Here is a 21685-nt window from a genome sequence, read left to right as displayed (position 1 = left end):
TAAGCAATAACTAAAAAATCTACAGTTTTAATCTTAACGGACGACATTTTGTAAATTAATCATAAAAAAAAGAAATCATAAATTTCATGCGCATCACAGGCTTACTTAAATTTCCAGTAGTATTCGGATGTATATATATATATATAATTAACATACACCTACAAATAGTATGGCAAATTTACCTAAAAGCAACAGATATCAGAAGGTCTTTAATTTATGTTTGAAGATTAATAGGGGACAGATGGGGAGTCCTTCACGTGTATTCTTAAATGATTTATGAATATATATTTGCATGATTCAATTGGTTGTTATTACTCAGATCGTTATTATTTCATTTTTCGTATAAAGTATGTAGCTCTGTAAACCTGGCAATTGACCCTTGAATTTTTGACCAAAAATTCTTGGGATCGATTGGACTACATAGCTACCGAATCGTCCCACTGATATTTCCGTTTGTACCATAATAGCTATTGAGATACAGTGAGCCCTTAAAAGGGCTGAAAAAAAAACATTTTTTTTTAAAAGGGATCATTAATTAGTATGTGCACTCGATTGCACCGCTCTCAATTTTATCATAGAAGTACAATTATTGAGTAAGCTTAAGGGCTGCTGAAGGGATTTCTTGCATTTCATCTAGGTCACTAAAAATTTTCAACATTCCATTATACAATGTTAGTACTCAATTGTACCAGTCGCAAATCCTAACAGGATCCCGTTCTAGGAAGCAAATAACACAAGGGTGACTATAGATATTCTATTGCGATTTGACTAAAACTTTATACTCGCTACCAATCAATTGTACTCTGTTAGAACCCAATTGTACCACTTTTAATTGCCTTTTGAAGCACGTTTTCATAGGTGAGCGACATAAGGGCCATAGTAAATATTCTACGGCGTTTCATCTGGAACTTTGTACTTGCCACCAGGGTTGCGAATTCTTTAATGAAAATAATCAGAATTAACAATTTAATTTTTAATCCATAATTGAAATGGTATCGATTAAAATTATAAAATTAATTTTCAATTCAACAATTTTAAATTGAAGATTGAAAAATTAGTTTTGATTCAGAAATTTTAGATTAAATATTAAAAAAATAATTTTCATTCAGAAACACGGAATTCAAAATTTAAAAAATAATATTTAATTCTACACGTGGGATTAAAAATTCAAAAATTAATATTAATTCGAACCCGTGCGATTGATGTTATGTCCGACTATTATTTATTAATTATTTTGGTTGCGTGGATTAGGCGTTCGGACTAACCAATGCAATTTTCGGCTCAAATGTCTAGTTCAAGCTTTAATTTATTTAATTTTTGGGATACGTTTCGATGCGGACTTTCTTTTATTTCTCTATTTTAACTAAACCAGAGTTATACCGACGGTAGATGGATATACAAATTTTTAATACTCAATACCTACGATTGGAAATTAACTGCGTGCTTATTTCCTCTTAAAATATTTGAGACTGATTGGAAAATTATCAAAGTTGGAGAAAGAAAGGCGGTCAGTTGAAACGGTCTTACCTTTGCACTGATGAGTAAATATATGTATGTATATGTTTTGTCCTTTCCTGGAGATATTACTAGCGATGTATATCCGTGGATAGGCTGCTAACTCTCGATGGCTGCAGTCTCCGAATAAGGGATGAGGTGATTACTTATTATTTAGCTTATGTTACGAATAATACGTCCAATGTTATTGTCACTTATGTCTTTTCTTTATTTTTAAATTCAAATTAAAGTTGATAATAAAGATTCCTTTATTTTTCTTTATAGAAAATAGAGATGATACTCTTTATAGGAATATCTTTATTCGTTTAATCATTAGTTAATTACACTCAAAATTTTTACACAAAGTTTACACTGCTTATTATCTTTGATATAAATTGAAGTTTTATAAATAAAAGAATGTTCACAAATTTTTAGTTACCACCTAACTTATCACTCACAACCAATAACACTTTTATTATTATTTATTATTTTTTATATATATATATATTTTTTTTTTTTCTTTCGATACAGAAATTTTTATTTTATATTGAACTAAAAGAACAATTCCTTTATTTTCCTTCGCAGGAAATAGATACAGTGCTCTTTAAAGGGAATTGGTTTTTTTTTCTTCAAACATTTATTTAATATTTATTTTTGGTTATACTTGTTTCCGCGATGCGTGATTATTATTATTATTATTATATTTTTTTTTTTTTTTTTTTATATATATATATATGACTGTATAAATGTATACCTTGATATATTTTTTTCTGTTATGATTTTCTTTCGCGATGCAATTTTTAATGATTTATTTTATGAATTTAATTGAATTATAAAAGCGACGTGGTCGGTTTTACTTCTTTTGTATATGTTAGATTTAAGGATACCGCTGTACCTAAAGACTGACTCTTTGCTGAGGGGTAACTCAGCTACAAACCGCAATGCAAACCGGTGCTCGGTAGAGTGATTTTTAACTTGAAAATTTTGAACACCACAACCATGGGGGTCCGAGTTTGGGGAAGGGGAAATTTTAAGTGAGTTGCATCTTGTGGAATGTCCGGTTGACGGAACTTAATTTAAGTCAATGCTAATTGTGCGCATTAGAGCAATCTTAGCTGACAGTAAGTGGGGACCGAAGAATAAGAGAATGGGAGACCGAAAGAAAGAAATCTGGTAAAATAGGTTTTGTCACACTCGATTGAACCCATCCTTGTTTCTCTCATGAGAAAATGGAATTGTATTCCTATGGAGAGTTCAATATGAATGACTGTAAGAAAGTCTGCGAAGTCGGACATAACATTGAAAATTCGAAAATTAATTTTAATTCAAATTCATGGGATTGAAAATTAACAAATTAATTTTAATTCAAGCACGTGCGATTAAAAATTATAAAAATAAATTTTTAATTCAGACATGTGGGATTTAAAATGGAAAAATCAGTTTTTAATTTGATACGTGAAATCGAAAATCCCAAAATTAATTTTAATTTAGACACGTGGGATTAAAAATTTAAAATTACTTTTTAATTCAGATACGATAAGTAATTCAGATAAGTATAGTCAAGATAAAAAATTTGACAGCACTTATAACAGGGAAAAAATAAATGACTGCCAAAATTAAAGTAAAAATCAAAGTTCATTGAAAAATTAAGTTTAATAACAAAAATCATAAATACTCTTACATTAAAGTTTTTTAATTTTGAATAAATTACATTCTCTTAACTTTTAAAGTCTAATGGAATTGTTTTGTGGCATTAGCTTTTGCTTATACTCGCTGTTCGAAGTGTTTGACAGTTAATTTGTTATATTTTGGTAAATTTACCATCATGGTATTGCTGAACAGTCTTTCTACTGAAGCCGAAGATGGTAAAGGCGTATTGTACTTTATGAAGGTTCTTTTAATTGTAGTGAAATTATCTAGCATAGAAAGTTTATGTTCTGCGCATTTTAAATATCTAGTGACTTCAGCTGTAGTTTCCCCTTGTGATAATGACGGGCAGAACTCATCTATTGCTTAAGCCAGGTCCTCAAATTTAAAACCATCTATCTCTTCAACAACAATAATTGATGATCCAGTCGATGCTTCTTTTGAAACAGCTTCTGTGAATCGTGTATGAAGTTTTTTTTGGATCTTCTGCAGAAAATGATGACAGCCAGCAACCTTTAAAAACTGGATGAGAGATTGCAGCAATAGCTGCATCTATGTTTGCTTGTGAAAAATCAAACAAATTTGCGAAACGAACATTAATCTCGTTTATTATAGCTCTTAATATTGGCTTGTAGTGGGTAATTTCATTATTTAACAAAAGAGTTTTTCAAATAATCGATGTCAGAAATGTTAAATAGTCGTGTCAACGATTTTAACTCATCATCCATTAGCTTTTCCCGGATAGTAAGCAGTTGCTTGAAGCAATCAAATGTCGAATTCCATCGGGTTACAATGGGCCGCTGAATAGAAATACCTAATTTAGATTTTAAGGCTTCTCTTTGTTTTGGTGAACGAAGTAACTTCCACAATGATGTACATTTTGTCATAACGCTTTCATGTTTCCGTTCCAGTTGAACATCATTGTTAATAACTTTTAAAATATCACTAGAGGCAATTAAGTTCAACGTATGACTCGCACATCTATAGTGTACTGGTAGAATTTTTCCACATACAGAACAAAATTCTTCTTCCGTTTCAGCAATTTCATCTTCGGAATCACAATATTCTTCTTCTCCGTTTTCATCTGTAGAAAAGAAAAATAGTATTTGGTGTAACCAGAGTAAAGTGTAAAGGAATATTGTAAAATTAATAAATGAAGCGTAAGTCCAGAAGACTATTAATGCAACTTCGTGTTAGCCGGTATTTAACTACTTTTACAAACAAAATCTATAGTACTTATATACTATAATCGGTTAAAAATTTTTTTCAGTGAATCACAATTAAATTTCTTTCGAAAAGCTGGAGAATCAGTAATTTTTTTGAAAGTAAATAATAAGATTCAAATTCCTCTTGTCCTTTGTTGAGTAATCACTTGCTTATATTATTTACTCTTAACTCAACAAAAACAAGAATCCTAAAAACATTATCATCGATACATGTTTGATTTCTTTGAGCTCGAAAACATTATTATTAATTTTTTCGAGCTTTTCAAGGTTGACCATAAATTATTTAAACATACTCGTAGGTACACAAAAAGTCACATTTCATATCAAATTCTGGTAATTCGAGAAATGAAAAATATTTCCTATAAAAGTATTTCTTAGTTTTTGTTCGTGATTACGCTCATTAAAATTCATGTTTTCAGGCAGGAATCACAATCAGTGATTAATATAACAATTAAAAGAAAACAATTAACAGTAAAATGAAAAAAGAAAAATATTCAAATCCGACTATGGAAACGTTGTTTATTGATGTCTGTTGAACGAATAAAAGACGATGTCCATTGATAAATTCATTCCACAGATATCAAGAACAGATGTATACAAATATTCTGACCCACAGATTCTACTTAATTCATATATCTATAGTAATGGTATCCGGTTCTTGAATGCCTTGTCACGTAACGATTCAAATTATTTAATCTTAGTTAGTTGTAAGTTAATTATTTTAATTATACATTTGAATTTGAGTCGTTACGCGGGCATTCCGCCATTTCGCCGATGGAGACAGCGGTCCGTGCACGGTGCTAGCGCATGCGCGCTGAGTATGAGAGAGCACGTGTGCAAATTAATTTTAATTTGTAATTTAAAACTACAAAGAATTGGTTTATATTACTTTTAAGTTTTTGTTTATGATTTCGAGACAGTTGGGATGCATAATCCAGCGTAACATTATTCCCCAACGATTGTCTAATGTCTTATTTTATTTAAACTTGTCATCCGACTAAGGATGTTAGTTTAGTTGAAAATATTGACCGCCGGTAACGGTAAATCGATACCTCAGCTAAAATTCCGACGTCAATTGGATAAACTTTAAATAATTATTATTTCAGTTACCGGGTAAAATAAAAATAGGAATAAGTTATAAATAAATAGTTCATATATTTAATTACTTACTCATGTATCATTCAGATGTTCAGAAAGTGTTTTTATAATTTATATTTTAATTTGAAACTAGGCCCAGGGCTGATAAAAATAATTATAATAGTAATTAAGGGCGACGGTGGTGCCACGTGCGCGACGACCAACAGGTAGAGAAAAGGGTAATTAATTTAGAAAGATACGGACTAGCATTGTGCATAGCCGCTATTTTTATTTCGTACAACTGTATATTCATTGTTTATTTTGGGAAAAGAAAAATAAAAAGTATTGTGATAACATAGCATTCACCGGTTGAATTTGGTCATTAATAATTTCATCTATTGAGTCTTGAAGATTGTTAATTTTGAGTAAGTACTTTCAATTTCTTTCACGGCATACATTTTTCACGTGATAACCTGCCCCGGTAGTTGTTGGTCGCCGAGGCGAGGGGAATTAATTTATTAATAATTGACACTGGATGATACATGATTCCTATTATAAATAACTGTCGTTAATTATTATTATTCTTTATTACTGGTAAAAATTATTCAGATATTTCTATCTATGTATATATGTATATATAATTTAAGTACAACGTAGTGAAACGTTGCCGGTATACATATATTTATCCTTATAGTATATATATCTATATAGCGCATACAGTACTTGAGTAAATTCCTCAAGTACTGACATCACCACTTGAGTGAAAAATTCTCACTCGGAATATTTGAAGAAAAAAAAATATTAAGCATTATTATAGGTATTTATTATTATTTATATTCATTATTATTTAAAATAATTGAGCAATTTTATTTTTTTTTTTCATTTTAATTTATTTACTTGCCCTAGCGGTCTAAAATTATAATTTAACTTTTTGTTTTAAAAATTATAAATTGGTTTAATACCGAAAAATTTATTATTTTGAGTGTGAGTGAGGATAAATCCCATAACTTTCTCCCTCTCACAAGTGCTGAGAGAGTAAATGAAATGAAGATATTATTATTATTTATTATTTTGGGAATATTTAAGTGAAATAATTGTTTCTTTTATTCAATATTAAAATCAATATTATTAATTAAATTAAATTATATTTATTTTGGGTTTATTGAGTTTATATAATTTGTTTTGGTACTGTAATAATTGTGCGATAAAAACTACCACCAGTGGTTGAAATCTATAACGACTTTAATAGTATTTTTGGTAATCACCGAGTGTTATTATTATTATAAATTTACACAAAACTAAGTATTGTGAAATATTATTGAATTTTATATTGTTTGTATGAATTAAAACTCGGAAACCAACAGCTGTCGGGGAAAATTTAATATTTTTTTTCCCCTGGATCTTTTCCTACAGCTTACCTTCATTTTTCCTGGTCTTATTATTACTTATACGTAATTATTTATTATTTATTTGCAAAATTTTTCTATTATTTATTTCATTTCTGTTGTGTCACTAGTTTTCTTTTTATTATTTACCCTATGTTCTTGTGTTGTTTATCCGATTTGTCGCGAATCACTTGCTCGGATCTTTCCCTCGTAAATTTTCCCCCTGAATAAAGTTTTGTCCGTTTTAAATAAACGGTCTGGCGCCTGCGTGCACTAACCCAGCCTGAGGAGCTGGTCCAGGCACGACAAAAATTTATTATTTATAATTTAATCACTTTTTTTAAATTTTATTATTTTATTTTAATTCGATCTCGATATTTATTGTCATTTAATATCGTTTATTATTATTTATCATCATTATTATTATCACGCGTGGGCGACCTCATACGCTATATTGGGCTATTTCGCGTCTCCGTCGCGAAATTTCAACATAGTATACGTTATAGCCTAATACACTTGTATTCTGAACACCTAATACTTTAAAAGCTATTGAAATTGTTTCCGTTGTCTGTCACTGTCGCACGAATCATATTGGGTGTTAATGCAAATGACAAATGGATACTTAATAGTAAAGTAGCAATTACATCAGAAGAATGCGTAGCCGAAAACCGTTCACAAGCGAGTGCTGCCGATTTCATTTCCAATGTTGTCCTATCGATCTAAACAAAAATAATATGGATGAAAAGTTGAGTCCAGTTCATAGAAAATCTAGTCAAGGATGCTCCATATTAATATATATTTATGTAAAATAGTCTTATTCGACTCATCTTTGATAGTCACATGTGTTAATAAGTAAATGTGTTCAAAGAACATTCAAAGCACTAAACTTATTACTCAATGAGCAGTGACGCCTAAAAAACGGCGGGAATCCCCAATCCACACATCTGCTGTGGTACAGACAAATCCAGCATCTTTCATTCATATTGGTATTTCAGAACGAATTTTAGTAATCGTATCATGGTAAATTTTATTTACACGATTTTCTAAAGAATATCGAGTCATATGTTTAAGAAAACAACTTGTTTTCTTGATTCGTAAATCTATAAAATAATAAAATGAACAATGAAAATTTCTTTATTAAAAGACCATGGTATTTATAGATATGAAGCATCTTATTCTATCGTCTTTACTGGGTTTTTAGAAAATCAAATCTCAAAATCGTGGTATATATGTAGGGAAGGTGAGGGAGGGGGGGGGGGCAAAAGGGGTACATATGGAAATATTAAATTTTCGATGACTAAAATACGCCAAATCTTTTCGGTTTTAATGGTATTCAAAGTAAATAGACAAAATTTTTAGCTGCTGTTAAAATGTAAAATTTTTATTTCTGGCGGGCAATATGGGATACCCTTTAAAGAAGTTGAAAAGAAAAAATTTCTGAAAGTTGATCAAATTTCATTAAACTAAATTTTTTTTTTAATTAAAATATATAATGAAAAATTACATTTCACATTATTGATGGATACGAAGGCAGAGAAAAATTTTTTTGTGGGGCAAAGAGGCCCCTTTCAAAAAATGATAATTTTTTTTTTTGAATTGTTATCAATTAAAAAATAAAATAATATTTTCGAATATTTTTAGTGGCCAAATTTGTCCCAACAACATAAAATTAGCCGAAAAATGAACTAACATATTAATTTTTTTTTAATTTGACGAAAAAAATATAAAAGACTCACTTTTCAGAACTTACAACTGGTCCATTTTGCCCCAAGTGTTATGGGTAGGGCTAAAAATGCGGAAATATATGAAATTTTTTTTAATTTGACGATAAAAATGTGAACGAATCATTTTTTCGATTTTTCGGCTGGTCCATTTTGCCCCAGGTGTCATGCAGAGGGTTCAAAATGTGCGAATTATATTGAATATACAGTAATTAGACAAAGAAAAATATTTTTTTTTTCACCAAATTTTAGGGTACCCCGTTTTTGCCTACCCTACCCCCTTCCCATATATATATATATATATATATATATATATATATATATATATATATATATATATATATATGTATATATATATTTGGCAATGAAAATTCTGCATATAATAGCTAGTGCAGAGATTGGCAAGTCAACTCCTTTTTCGTCTAAGAAGATATGAAATTCTAAATCGAAATCTTGCAGAAAGAAAGCACTGTAAGCGCACTGCTGTTTAACCTTGAACTTTTTTATAATTATTCACAATAGAGGCACTTTTGATTCATCGCTATGCCCTTGAGCTTTCAATAAATTAAATTTCTTCTTGAAGGTCCTTACTATATTGACTATATCGTCAATTACGTTATTCAGTTTTTGAGGTTACTTTTTGCTGTTAATTGCTGTGCGTGCAGATAAATATTTTCCCTAGATAAATAATTAAAAAATCAACAACATTATTTGTTTACGTAATATTTTAAAATAATTCATTCATACAGTTAAAAAAATACATAAATTATGACGGAAACATTAGTATTAATAAAGTACACAATTATTTAATTAGATTCGAGTCGACTAAACTACATGAAAATAAATTACCGACTTATCTTGATATTATAAATGTTTTTATGTACAAACATCGTTATTTGAATTTTACGATTTGACAAAGCTCAACTAAAGTAATTAATGATGTACACGGTATATGGAACAAATTTTGTATTGCGATCGGTTGTATACAACATCACATGAAAAAATTTGAACAATTTTATAACTAATATAAAGAATTAAAAGTTAATCGCAACAAAAGAAAAAAAAATCACCAACTAAACAAAAAATAATCAAAAGTTTCAATCAAAAATTGGATCAATAATTCGATATTGCTAAACGCAATGAAACTGAAATTTTGCCAGATCATTTGCGTGAATATCTAACAGAATGTCGTAAAAACAATGGGAGTTATAAATCTGCACCAATTGAAAATAAGTTACCGGAAGATTCATCCATAGAGTTGAGTCAAAAATTATCACAGGCTTCGATATCAGATATTGCCAGTAGTCAATCGTCAAAATGTAGTGATTTTAAGCGTGCTCATTTTGCTTATGAGGACGAGAGTCCTCCAGCTAAGACTAAAAAAATAAACATCATGACACTGTACATTGTTTCCACATTAGCTCGTACACAAACCAGCAATAGGCAGGCAATGTACATAATCGCTTCGGTACTCGGCAGTTTTGGATTAGATATCGATGATTTTAATCTAAGCTATTCAACCATTTTTAATGCTCATAATAAATTCAGAATAGATATTGTGAAGGCATTAAAACATGATCATAGTATTGCTAAGTGTCTTGTCATCCATTGGGATGGAAAATCACTTCCCACTGTTTTAAGCAAAAAAAAAAAAAAAGTGGAACGACTTCCGATTGTAGTCTCCAGAGTTGGTACTGAACAACAACTTGGCGTTTCAAAACTTGACAATGCAACAGGATTTAATCAATTTGAAGTTATTTTTGAGGTGTTGAACAAGTGGAATAGTGTTGATAGAGTAAAAGCAATGTGTTTCGACACTCCCAGCGTTAACACTGGTAAATTATTTAATTATATGAACAGGACAAAAGAAGGCTCGAAAATTTATCAGTTGGCAACATATTTTTTACTTTGAATTCATATTTATATACAAATAATTTTGAAACAAGGCCATAATTGAATAAATGGCAGAATTTTCTTTTTATTAAAATTTAAAACATATAAGAAAACAAACTTCATGATTTGCTACAGTTAATTTAATAAATATGACTTATTTGATTGATGTATGTCATATACTATTGATATCTAAAATCAAATATTTTTATTTATTTTTTAAGATAATTCATAGTAGTAATTTTAAATTCACAAAAATGAATAAACTAATTTGCATAGAATATATGAAAATACTAATTAGTGATGATAAATTCCGCTTCTAACTATTACGTATTAATCTTCGGGATTTATTAATTATTGACGAAAAATATCATTTTTTGCTTTTTTCTATGAATTGTTTATATTCTTTTATTTTCGATATAGAATTACTTGTTTGTAAATTTGTAAATTAATGTTGTTTCATAAAGATATGATACCACTTCAAAACATTTTTTTTAATTTTTATATTAATCTTAATGTAGGTCTTCAGAACGGAACATGCACATTATTAGCCCAAAAATAATGAAGAGATTTATTGTATCTCGCATGTCGTCACCACATTTTTGAAATAATTTTACGCAATGTAGTAAAAGTTGCTTGGCCAATTACAACAGGCTAAAATGTGCCTATTTTCAAGAGATTCCAAGATTTTTGGGAAAATATTGATCCATCTCAATATGATATTGGAATTGATGGCTTAGCAATAAAAAAAATTTTTAGTGAAACAATAGAAGATAAACTTCGTTTTATAGAAACTCAACTTAAGGTATTAGTTATAAAAATTAAAATATCAGTTAGATAATGCAACATATAAAATACTAGTTTAAATAAAATTATTTGATTTATTTTAAATGGTTTCCGATCATCATGTCCTATGATTATTATCCTCAACATAAAAATCCAGGACAAAAATATTCCGAACGAAAAAATCTGAGACAAATATAGATATTTTCAGGATTTATCCTGGTTGATCAGGGTTGTTTATTTAGGATATTTTTGTACGGATGAATGTGCCAAGATTTTATTATCTCGGATATTGTGGCCGGTTACCATTTTAAATATTTTAATAATAGTCAGTTTACAGTTATTAATAATTAATTTCATCAGTTTATAGTAATTAAATGATAAATACTATAAAAGAATTAATATCAATTGGTATTCCATATTATTTACAATTTTTTTCATTAGGATCATTTACCAAGAGATGATTATCGTGAGTTTTTGATGTTTATTTATATTTTGTTGGGAGGTGTTCCCAAAAATGGCGTAAAATTTAGAGCTCCTGGCGCAATGCACCACGCGAGGTGGTCATCCAAAGCATTGTATTGTTTGAAAATTTATTTGTTTAGAAAACAATTTTCAATAAAAAAAAGCAGATGTTGATGCTCTCCGAGAAATACGTGTTTTTTTTATTTTATTTTACCTTGAGAGCTGGTTTACTTCTATGGATGCGACAAAAGCTCCGGGTGGTGATTTGAAATTATTTCAGAATTTATTGATTTACAAGAACACGCATTCGAAAATTGCTGAAGCTGCTCTAGCAAAATTATCCCGTCATCTTTGGTACCTGAACGAACAACTTGCTTGTTTAGCACTGTTTGATCCAGCCGTATCATATGAAGAAAAAGTAAAAATGGTAAATTTGATTAAAAATAAAGAAACACATGCTATGAAGGAAAAACATCTCATTCTAAACAAAAATAAATTTGATTCATTAGCTACGAAAGAGATAAGTGATTTTGTTAGTCAGAAATATCTTATCACTTTTAAACAGTTTAAGTTGTCCACTGGTTTTTTTTAAATCGATCCTGAGTTATGGGAATTTAATGACGATTATAAAAAATGCCTAGAAATATTTAAGCAGCTAAAAGTTGTGAATGATATAGCGGAACGAGAGGTGGAATTGATTGAAAAATACAATCATTGTTTCACACAAGACGAAGAACAAAGGCAACTAATTTTACAAGTAGTCCAAGACCACAGCAAAAAATATCCATCATGTAAAAAAAAAATTATATGTCACAGACCTCTTAACTAATTAATGTATAAGCATATTTTATTCTACAGCCAGAAATATACGGTAATCAAATGAGAAAATAATCAAAAAAAATGTATAATTTTTTAGTTTAAACCACATGATATTTATTATTCTCTTAATATTTAATAAAAAAAATTCTTAAATGTTTTATATCTTTTAACCTATGGATTTTATGGATTTCATGAATTGGGGGACCTTTTTTGTAGAGAATTTAATTTCCTACAAAATTTTTATTCACTTTTTTTTCGTAACTCTAACCGTTTAGCCTTTACGTGCAAATATATAGTATTTTTTCTAAAATATGACTTCTATCTCGCATAAAAACTGAAATATACGAGTTGCAATAAAATTGTTGTGAGCACATTTAAAGTGCAAAGTTATAGGGAATTAAAAAAAAAACCTAATATTCCTATGTATTATCAATGGGAAAACTTTAAAATCAAAATAAAAGTACTTAGGCGTAAGATTAAAGGCTGAAACTTTCAGGGAATTTTTGTTTTTTATGTGTACAATGATATTTTGCTGTGGGAGCGAAAAACAAAAATGTTTGTTCAAAACGAATCACCCTAATATATATATATATTATGCACGCGCGTCTGTGTGTTTGTTATTGCTGTTATGTTCGCCGCTTTGATTTAAATTAATTATCCGGGATTTCTACCTTTGGTAGCGATAGAAAAATTTAACGAGCGATATGGAGGTTGCGGACAACAATAAAGAATACGAGGAAGATTTTAACTTACTATATTTATTATTCAATGTGGGTTTTTCGAAAAGTGTGAACCCAAACGCCTTCGAGCTTGGTTACGTTGCATTTATTACTCGATCAACAGAGAGCAAAGATATTAATATTGTCTCTAACTTACCTTTAGCTGATTCTTTCTTCTAACACGGCAGGCTTTTATCCCTCCAGAACTTCGCAGCTCACTCGGCCTCCTCCGGATGGATTTGGTTGAATGGACGCGGATGGGGTTGTAGGATAAAGTGTTATGTGCTATTTTCAAATGAACTCACTAGGTTAAGATTGTGATCTTTTGTCTTTTTATTCAACTTTTCAATTACAGCACTTATACACTATAATTGTTACAATGGATTTCACTTATAAAAGATGTAAAACCATTTAATTGATTATTATTATTTTTAATTATTTTTAATAAATGTGTCTTTATTTAGCCTTATGGCTTTCTATGCGCAGATTATCTCGACCCGAGATCGGAAAATTATTACACTTGCTTTTTCTGTCACTATTCGATCGAGCCGGACTGAATTTTATTATAATTGTAAATAACAAAATAATATCGTTACACGATATGAAAATATCGGCTTAGTACCTTTATCAATTTACAACTTAACTGAATTTAAATGTAAGATAAACCGCTGTTAACAAAATAATACCGCTACACGATATGATATCGGCCTAGTACCTTTTATTAAGGACGGTTACTTATTGCTTTCTCTAGGACAGATTTTTGCAATAAGTTTACGGGCTATCGACGCCGTTTACGCAAACCATAGGACTCGAAATTTAAAGATCTGATCAACAACCACGAACCCGTATTACGCGGATCGTAGGACTCGAGATCTGAAAATTTGATCAACAACTAAGGCCCTGAGCCATGGTGCTCAGGCTATTTCAAAACTTTTGATTGATGTTGGATGGGAGTAATTAAATTGTTGTTATTGGTGGAAAATGACGACAAGTTTTGATTTATTCGTCAATCGTTATTGCAAAAATCGTCGTGCTACTTTCATAAGCATAAATGATGGTAAAACTGACGCTGCGTTTTCGCGTGCTTTTGTAAAGAGGAGTTTCGTAAATTTATTTAAAAAATAAATCAATAAAAAAAAATTAATTGGACATTGCAAATCGATCTAAAGATTGAATGGTGCGATCGAAATAATAAATAATTTTTTATGATGAATACGGAATTGATATAATTGATGTCTGCTATTTTTATTATCAAAAATTAAAAAGTTGTCAGTAGCATCGTAATAATTTAATATCTACTAATACTTCACACATCATGAAAAATTTTTCGAAAAAACGGATCTTCTACAGCACTGAATGGTAACAAAGATTTTAAAATGAAATTAGTAATATTTTGTTCGAATAATTCCTGATCAAATACACATGACCAGAGTGTTCTATCAGTGTGTACCTTTTTTTCAATTGATTGTATTCTTTTTCGTACTCTAGGTACTGTTGAAAATTCTCAAAGCGTTTTCTCTAAACAAATAAATAAAATATGAAGATCAAATTTTTCAAAAGTTCAAAAAAATCTAGCTTAAAGATTTAAGTTGAAAAATTTATTGGGATAAATATTTCCTAGATTTTTTTTCAACAGACTTCTTTAACACAGATATTGAGTGAAAATGTACGTGATACTATACGGGTATTAACAAAACTAAAGTCATTGTATTTTACCTTGAAATGAGATGTAAATTTCGAAGTTGTCCTTACTGAACCTCGGATAATCTTTTCAGGATGACAAAAATTACATTTTGCAATTACGTTTTTTCCATTTGATTGTGTTACATCAACTATACAATATTTATCACTGAAAATCGGTACATTTCTTATTTTATTCAAAATTATTCGTCTTTCTTGCGTATTCTCCTGATTTCTATCATTATTATTCAAAACAATGGTATGGCTGCCTCTTTCAGTGATCTCGTTATCTTTATCACTAGTCTCACTATCATTATTTTGATTTGTATCAAACTTGCTTTCGTCTGTGCAATTATCATTATCTTCAAAATTATTGGCATCGTTTCTAATACTGATATTTATTTCAGTGTTTATTTCATTGTTTATATCAATACCTAATAGATTTGATTGCAAAGTTTATTAAAAAACATTGATACATCTATGAGTAAGAAAAGAAATTGAATAACATCATTGCTACTTACCTGATTGATTAATTATAGAAAAAGAAGCTTCCAATGCTAGTTGACTGAATTGTCTTACTACTCTTTCACTATTTGAGTCAATAGACCCTGCTATTCGATCAGCCTCTTCTATATTTATTTGAAAACCAAATTTGCTCCGTAATTTGCGTTTTTTTACGAGTGGTTGATCGTTATCAGTAGCTCGACATTATAAATTGCCATGTTTTAATTTTTAAATTAGCATAGAATTGATAATAAAAGCTCAAATTAATACGAAAGCATATTAACAAAAAATATTCAGTGCTCGACTAAATCTCTCATATAATTTGATACTGAAAAACAAATTGGATAGAACAAAAACAACACCCGCATCAAGTGCAAGTCTTCTTAAATGTTTGAGGAAATATATTTTGATTTTAGTGTGAAAATTTGAGCTAATTATTTATATATATAATTAAAATGAGCAATAATTAAAATTCAACTATAGCCTTATACAAATACTTAAGTGATGGTTTTATAGAATGTTAACGAAAAATTCAACTCATAAGATAATTATATTCGTAAGTGAGAAAAAATTTCTATTTGAAAAAGAAATGTCATTTTTTCTGCAAACATCCATGATAAAAATTAACAAATAGCATTTAGCATTACTCTTATGTTTATTTGTATACAGGAATCAAGTCAATATCGATATGAATTCATGGGAGGTTATGTTGACTACAAGTAACTAATGATATATTAACAACGATGATGATATGCATATACTTCTAAGTATCATGACTCTAAAGTTAGCCGACATCTGCTATTTTTAAAGTAAAAAATTTTATAACTTTAGAAAAAAAAAATATCAAATATGAAAAAATGCTCGTGTAGATTTTTCAATTTTCTAGACTACTATTTTTTTTTAAAGATCAAAAAATAAAAATTCAAGATATAACTTGAAATTAAATTTTGAGATTACTTATTTTTTATTTAAAAATGTTAAAAACCTCATCACTTTTTGATGTCTACATACAATTTTTCAAAATCTACACGAGAATTTTTTTATTTTTTACTTTTCGAATTTTTAATCCAAAAATTAACCGTCACGCACTATTTTCAAATAAAACATCTTGTTATTTAAGAAAAAAAATCTTTGAATTTTGAAAAGATACTCGTATAGATTTTGAAAAATTGTATATAAAAATCAAAATGTAATAAGGTTTGTAAACATTTTATAATAAAAAATAAATAATCTTAGAATTAAATTGCAAATTATACCTTAAATTTTTATTATTTGATCTTTTTAAAAAAATAGTCGTCTAGAAAATTAAAAAATCTACACGAAAAATTCTTTAAAATTTGAATTTCATTTCTTTGTTTTCAATGGTGAGTGTCAGCTAACGTCAGGATCATCTTAGTTTCACGTATAATTGAGAAAAAATTTAAAGTTAAACCATTTAAAAAACGGAGAATGAAATTAAACAATCACCTCACTTTTAATAATTCACAACGTAAAAGCATATATGTATTTTCACAAATCAATCGTTTTGACACATACTATTTTCATTTAAGACAGAATGAGAGTAGTTGAATAAAAGGGTTTTGGCCCCGAAATCAAAACAGCACCCTACCTTACTGACCCATGATAAGTGACGATCGTTGGTAATGTAGATTTGCTTTTATCGTGCTGTCGGCAATGCAGATTTATTTTAACGATATTTTGGGCCTTTTTCTCATTGATGATAATGTAGATTTGTTGGAACTTGCTCATGATATTGCAGGCTTGGTTGAAGCCTAATCATTGTAACGCAGATTTAATCGGAACCCGACAATGGTAATGAAGATTTCGTTGGGACCTTTTTTCGCCGATCGATAAAAGCAGATTTTTGGAACTTAGTGGATATTCAAGAACTTTTTAGTATATATAATTTTGAATTTTTACTGTTTCACGTAAGATTGGATGGGAACGAACATTCGAGAATTATCTCGAATTTTCTACCCATAAATTGGTGGGGATATATTTTTTTCATTCTGGATCGTTCTAGACCTTTTAACAGCTGTATGGGGGCGGTTTATGAACAAAAATTCGAAAGTTTTTCCGAGAATATTGTTTATTTTATGAGAAGAAGGGGGTTTAACCATTGATTGAACCGGTTTTGGGCCAATCATTTTTTATTTTATATCCTCAAACAATTTTTCTGTGAGAATCCCCACAAAGAGCTTTTTAAATGTGGATCACCATTATAGAAACTTAAGTTTTGTCATAGTCCGGATAGTTGTTTCGAGATTCATTCTCTGAGCACCATACTAGCAATTTATTTTAATCGGGTAAGGCTTTTTAATACTATTAAAATATTCAACATTTAAAAAACATAGAAAACTAATTATTGAAATAATTGTTTAGGGAATAATGGATCCTTCCAAAGTTAATGAGATTATTTAATTACCAATATTTTTACCTACTAAAAAGCTAAATGGATTGAAAGGAGATGGGAATTATCAAATAACTGCTTTTAAAAATGTGCATACAAAGTTCGGATTGCGAGTGGTTGCGACAATCAATGACGAATTCAATATATTTTTACAAAAAAAAACGTCAGGACTAGTAATGAAGAATCCTACTTACTTCGAAGATTTGCTGAACCCTATTCCATATTATAAGCTATACCTTACTTACCATGGTGGCGAATACAACGATTTTGAGATGTCTTATCGTGATAAGTAAATTAGCAGTATTATCATTATTTCTAAATATTATATAAATTAAATAGTTAACAGTAATTTTTATAGCCGATTTGAAACAATTAAATCTAATAGCAATGTTGCAATCATATATAAATATTACTATTATATTTATTCAAAAAATCTTAATGTAATTTACGAAAATGTATGCATAAAAAATTAAATAAAAACAATAGTAATCAAAGTATGAATTTTTTTATTTTTAATCTTAATGCATAGAAATACTTACATTTTTGCAATACAAAATAATTATAATAATTATAAAAACATAAACTTACAATAACTATAACACATATAAAAAAGCATACCTAGACAAAGAATTGAAAATGCTTAAGATATATATCACTATAGCACTACCCATTGAAAATTGATTCTACATGCATTTTTTTTTGTTTAACTAAAAAGAAAAATAAACTCACGATTACTATAAAATACAAAAATTATACCTTCAGAACTTTTTCAAACTTAAAAATATTTTTCTCTATAGTGATATCCATTAAAATATTATTACAAAAAGTTATTCATATTATCCTCGTCATCATCGGGATACATATTAATAAAATTATTATGCACAAAGTTAAACTCAACATCATTATAATTATATTGATGATGATTATTAAAAAAATAACGATCATTTTGCTGACCGTAATAATTATTTTGTTGTTGTTGTTGTTGTTGTTGTTGTTGTTGTTGTTGTTGTTGTTGTTGTTGTTGTTGTTGTTGTTGTTGTTGTTGTTGTTGTTGTTGTTGTTGTTGTTGTTGTAAGTTTTGGAATTTGGCATCGATTTGTTGCTGATGATTGACGATGTCATCACCGAACCAACTAAAAATCGACTCTACGGCCGTATCTAACAGAACCCTTAACTCCCGGTTCGAATTTGGAAATTGTAGTATCCATTCTTGCCAGGATTCATCTACAATTAATACCACCGATGTATCGGCCATCACAAGTATGTGTCCATCAGTAACTTATTCCCCCCCAACCAATAACCGCGACAGTTGCCTCAGCACATCACCAGCCAAAAGATATGTATCTTCATTGTATGACAAGTATATTGTTAAGGGTACGACAATCAAATAATGGAGGCATCTCTCAATAAAATTAAATTCGAGAATTAATTCTCGGTCTATTTCTTTTTTTCCTGCAATTAAAAAAGAAATTGTTAAAGTTTTTTTATCATGTGCATTTCTTTATAATTATTTTAATTTCTTTAGTCACAAAGTTTTGAATTAATACCATAAAAAACAATTTTTCGAAATTATTTTTTTTTTTCAATAGCAAATTAAAAAAAAAATATATTTCATAATTTTAGTTATTAACAGAAATTTAGAAAATAATTGATTTTCCTTTAACTAATTATTTTCAATAAAAAAATGATAAGAAAATTAACTTTTGAAGACTTATTTCATAAAATAAGTTTTTCAATGCGTGTTGAAAAATTATTTTCTTGCAAATTTTATTAGATGTCTAAAAAATAATCGAAAGGAAATTACTTTCCTTAAAACTTTTTCACTTATAATTGCTGGATTTTTGATATTTAAAAAAAATTTAAACATTATTATAAGGAAAACTAATTTCTTACAATATTTTATGCTAATAATTAAATACTTTATTAATAAATTTTTGATATACAATTAATTATGTTAATAAAAATTTAATTATGTAGACATAACAAAATTTGAAACAACAAAAAACAGACTTATTTATCATGTATTTAATTATTAACACAAAATAAGTTTGTAAAAATTAATTTTCCTTCCAATTATTTTAATGTCTCGATATAATTAATTATTCAACGAAAGATTTTTCAATAATTGGAAAAAAATTATTAATTATTAATGTGAGAGATAATTTTTTAATTACTTACAGTTTTTAAAAATGCTTAACGATCCCAATAGATTAATAACTTTTCACGTTATTTTATCTGCGCACTTGTTTTTTCTTTTCGCACCCCCTTTGTCTGTGGTGACAGGTTCTTACAAGAAACTACCCCACCACTTTTCTAAAATCTTATAACGAATACAAAAAAAAAAAAATTAAAGTGTCAATCGGTAAAACATTGATTTTTTCTTGACCAATCACAGAAATTTGCATATTTTTTATTGTTGGTCACTATGAGCACGTGGGTAACAAACCCACGCTAGTTTGTTTACATTTTTGAAGAAATGGATTTAAACGATGTTTTACAAAAATAATATTAAAATATCAATTTCAAATCATAGTGTATGATCGTAACCATTATTTTTTTATTTATAAATTAATTGAAAATGAATAAATTTTATTTTAGAAAAAAATTTGCGCACGTAAGTTTAGACAAATAAAATAACGTTATCTATAAGTAAAAAATGTAACCAAGATTGTATTCAAATTATCGGCTATAAAATCCCAGCCGTTTTAAATTCATAGATATTCATTTAAATACATCGATATTCATTTAAATAAATTAAAAATATAAATTATAATTACATGTTTTTTAAAAGATAAAACACTAAAGTAATAATCAATGTATCTAATCATTAGTTGTGGTACAATCAAAATTCGTAAAAAATATACTCTGGTAGTCAGCAAGTTGGCATAAATGACTGAAACTTGACCGTAAGTTGTTAAATTGTCATCAACTTATTACATTCAACATGGTGGGAGCATTAGGTTGATGACAAAATATAAAGAAAAGGGAAAAAAATAGAGAAAAAGCAGAAGTACATCAAGTTTAATTTTATTAATTACATAAAAATCCAATTTTTTAAAATTATTACATTTTCCAGAGCACACAAGTAATGATTGTTTTTCAATTTACAGTGATATTCACAAAAATTATTGTTCAATAATTTTATATTTCCCAACGCGGGAACTTTAAAATTATCTGAATCAATTACAATTTTTTCGCTTCCGATTGAAACTTGGATCCATGATTTTTTCTCAAAACCTTTCACATAAATATATTTGTAATTATAAGTGACATGTTCAATTGTTTCTTTTAGCTTTAAATATTGCGTTTTTCCAGCATCCCAGGTAATTCCATGATGATTATATGTTACCCAGGTATTTAAGCGTTGACACTGATTTGATAATAATGTCCAATCACAAGGTGGTTTGAATAACGTACATGACATTTCTTCAACACCATCAATTTTATGTTGGACTGTAATTGACACAAGTTCTTCTACAATAAACTGATTGTGTGAGCCTTTAAATCCTTGCACATCTATTATCATTTCCATTTTGATAGCTCATATCTCGACAACAGACAATGAATCACTGAATAATTGAAAAATTCAGCACAGCTATTTGTTATTATCCCCCACCACACTTTTTTTAAATTAATTATATTTTAATTTCATTATTTAATTTTAAAACTGCGCAGTAGAAAGTTCCAGAAAATTTATTTTTAGACTGATGACTCATTCATCTGCAGGAATAAACTTGTTTTCTTTGTTTAATTTTATAACTGCGCAGTAGAAATTTCCAGAAGATCTATTTTTAGACTGATGACTCATTTATCTGCAGGAATAAATTTGTTTTCTTTGTTTAATTTTATAACTGCGCAGTAGAAA

General features: G+C 28.6%; 1 protein-coding gene across 1 annotated transcript; it reads right to left on the bottom strand.

Moving 5' to 3' along the window:
• Positions 1 to 888: 888 nt before the first annotated feature.
• On the bottom strand, positions 889 to 21352 carry LOC106693975 (ABC transporter H family member 2). The gene is made up of 5 exons (XM_053741700.1): positions 21238 to 21352; positions 15428 to 15607; positions 15030 to 15340; positions 14677 to 14744; positions 889 to 937 (listed from the first exon to the last, which is right to left on the bottom strand). The coding sequence occupies exons 1-5, from the start codon at positions 21350 to 21352 to the stop codon at positions 889 to 891; spliced, it is 723 nt and encodes a 240-aa protein (XP_053597675.1).
• Positions 21353 to 21685: the final 333 nt, after the last annotated feature.

This window comes from Microplitis demolitor, chromosome 9 (assembly GCF_026212275.2).
Source record: "Microplitis demolitor isolate Queensland-Clemson2020A chromosome 9, iyMicDemo2.1a, whole genome shotgun sequence".
NCBI lineage: Eukaryota > Metazoa > Arthropoda > Insecta > Hymenoptera > Braconidae > Microplitis > Microplitis demolitor.
The sequence above is the reverse complement of the archived record's forward strand: the minus strand, read 5'-3'. Positions and strand labels throughout refer to the sequence as shown.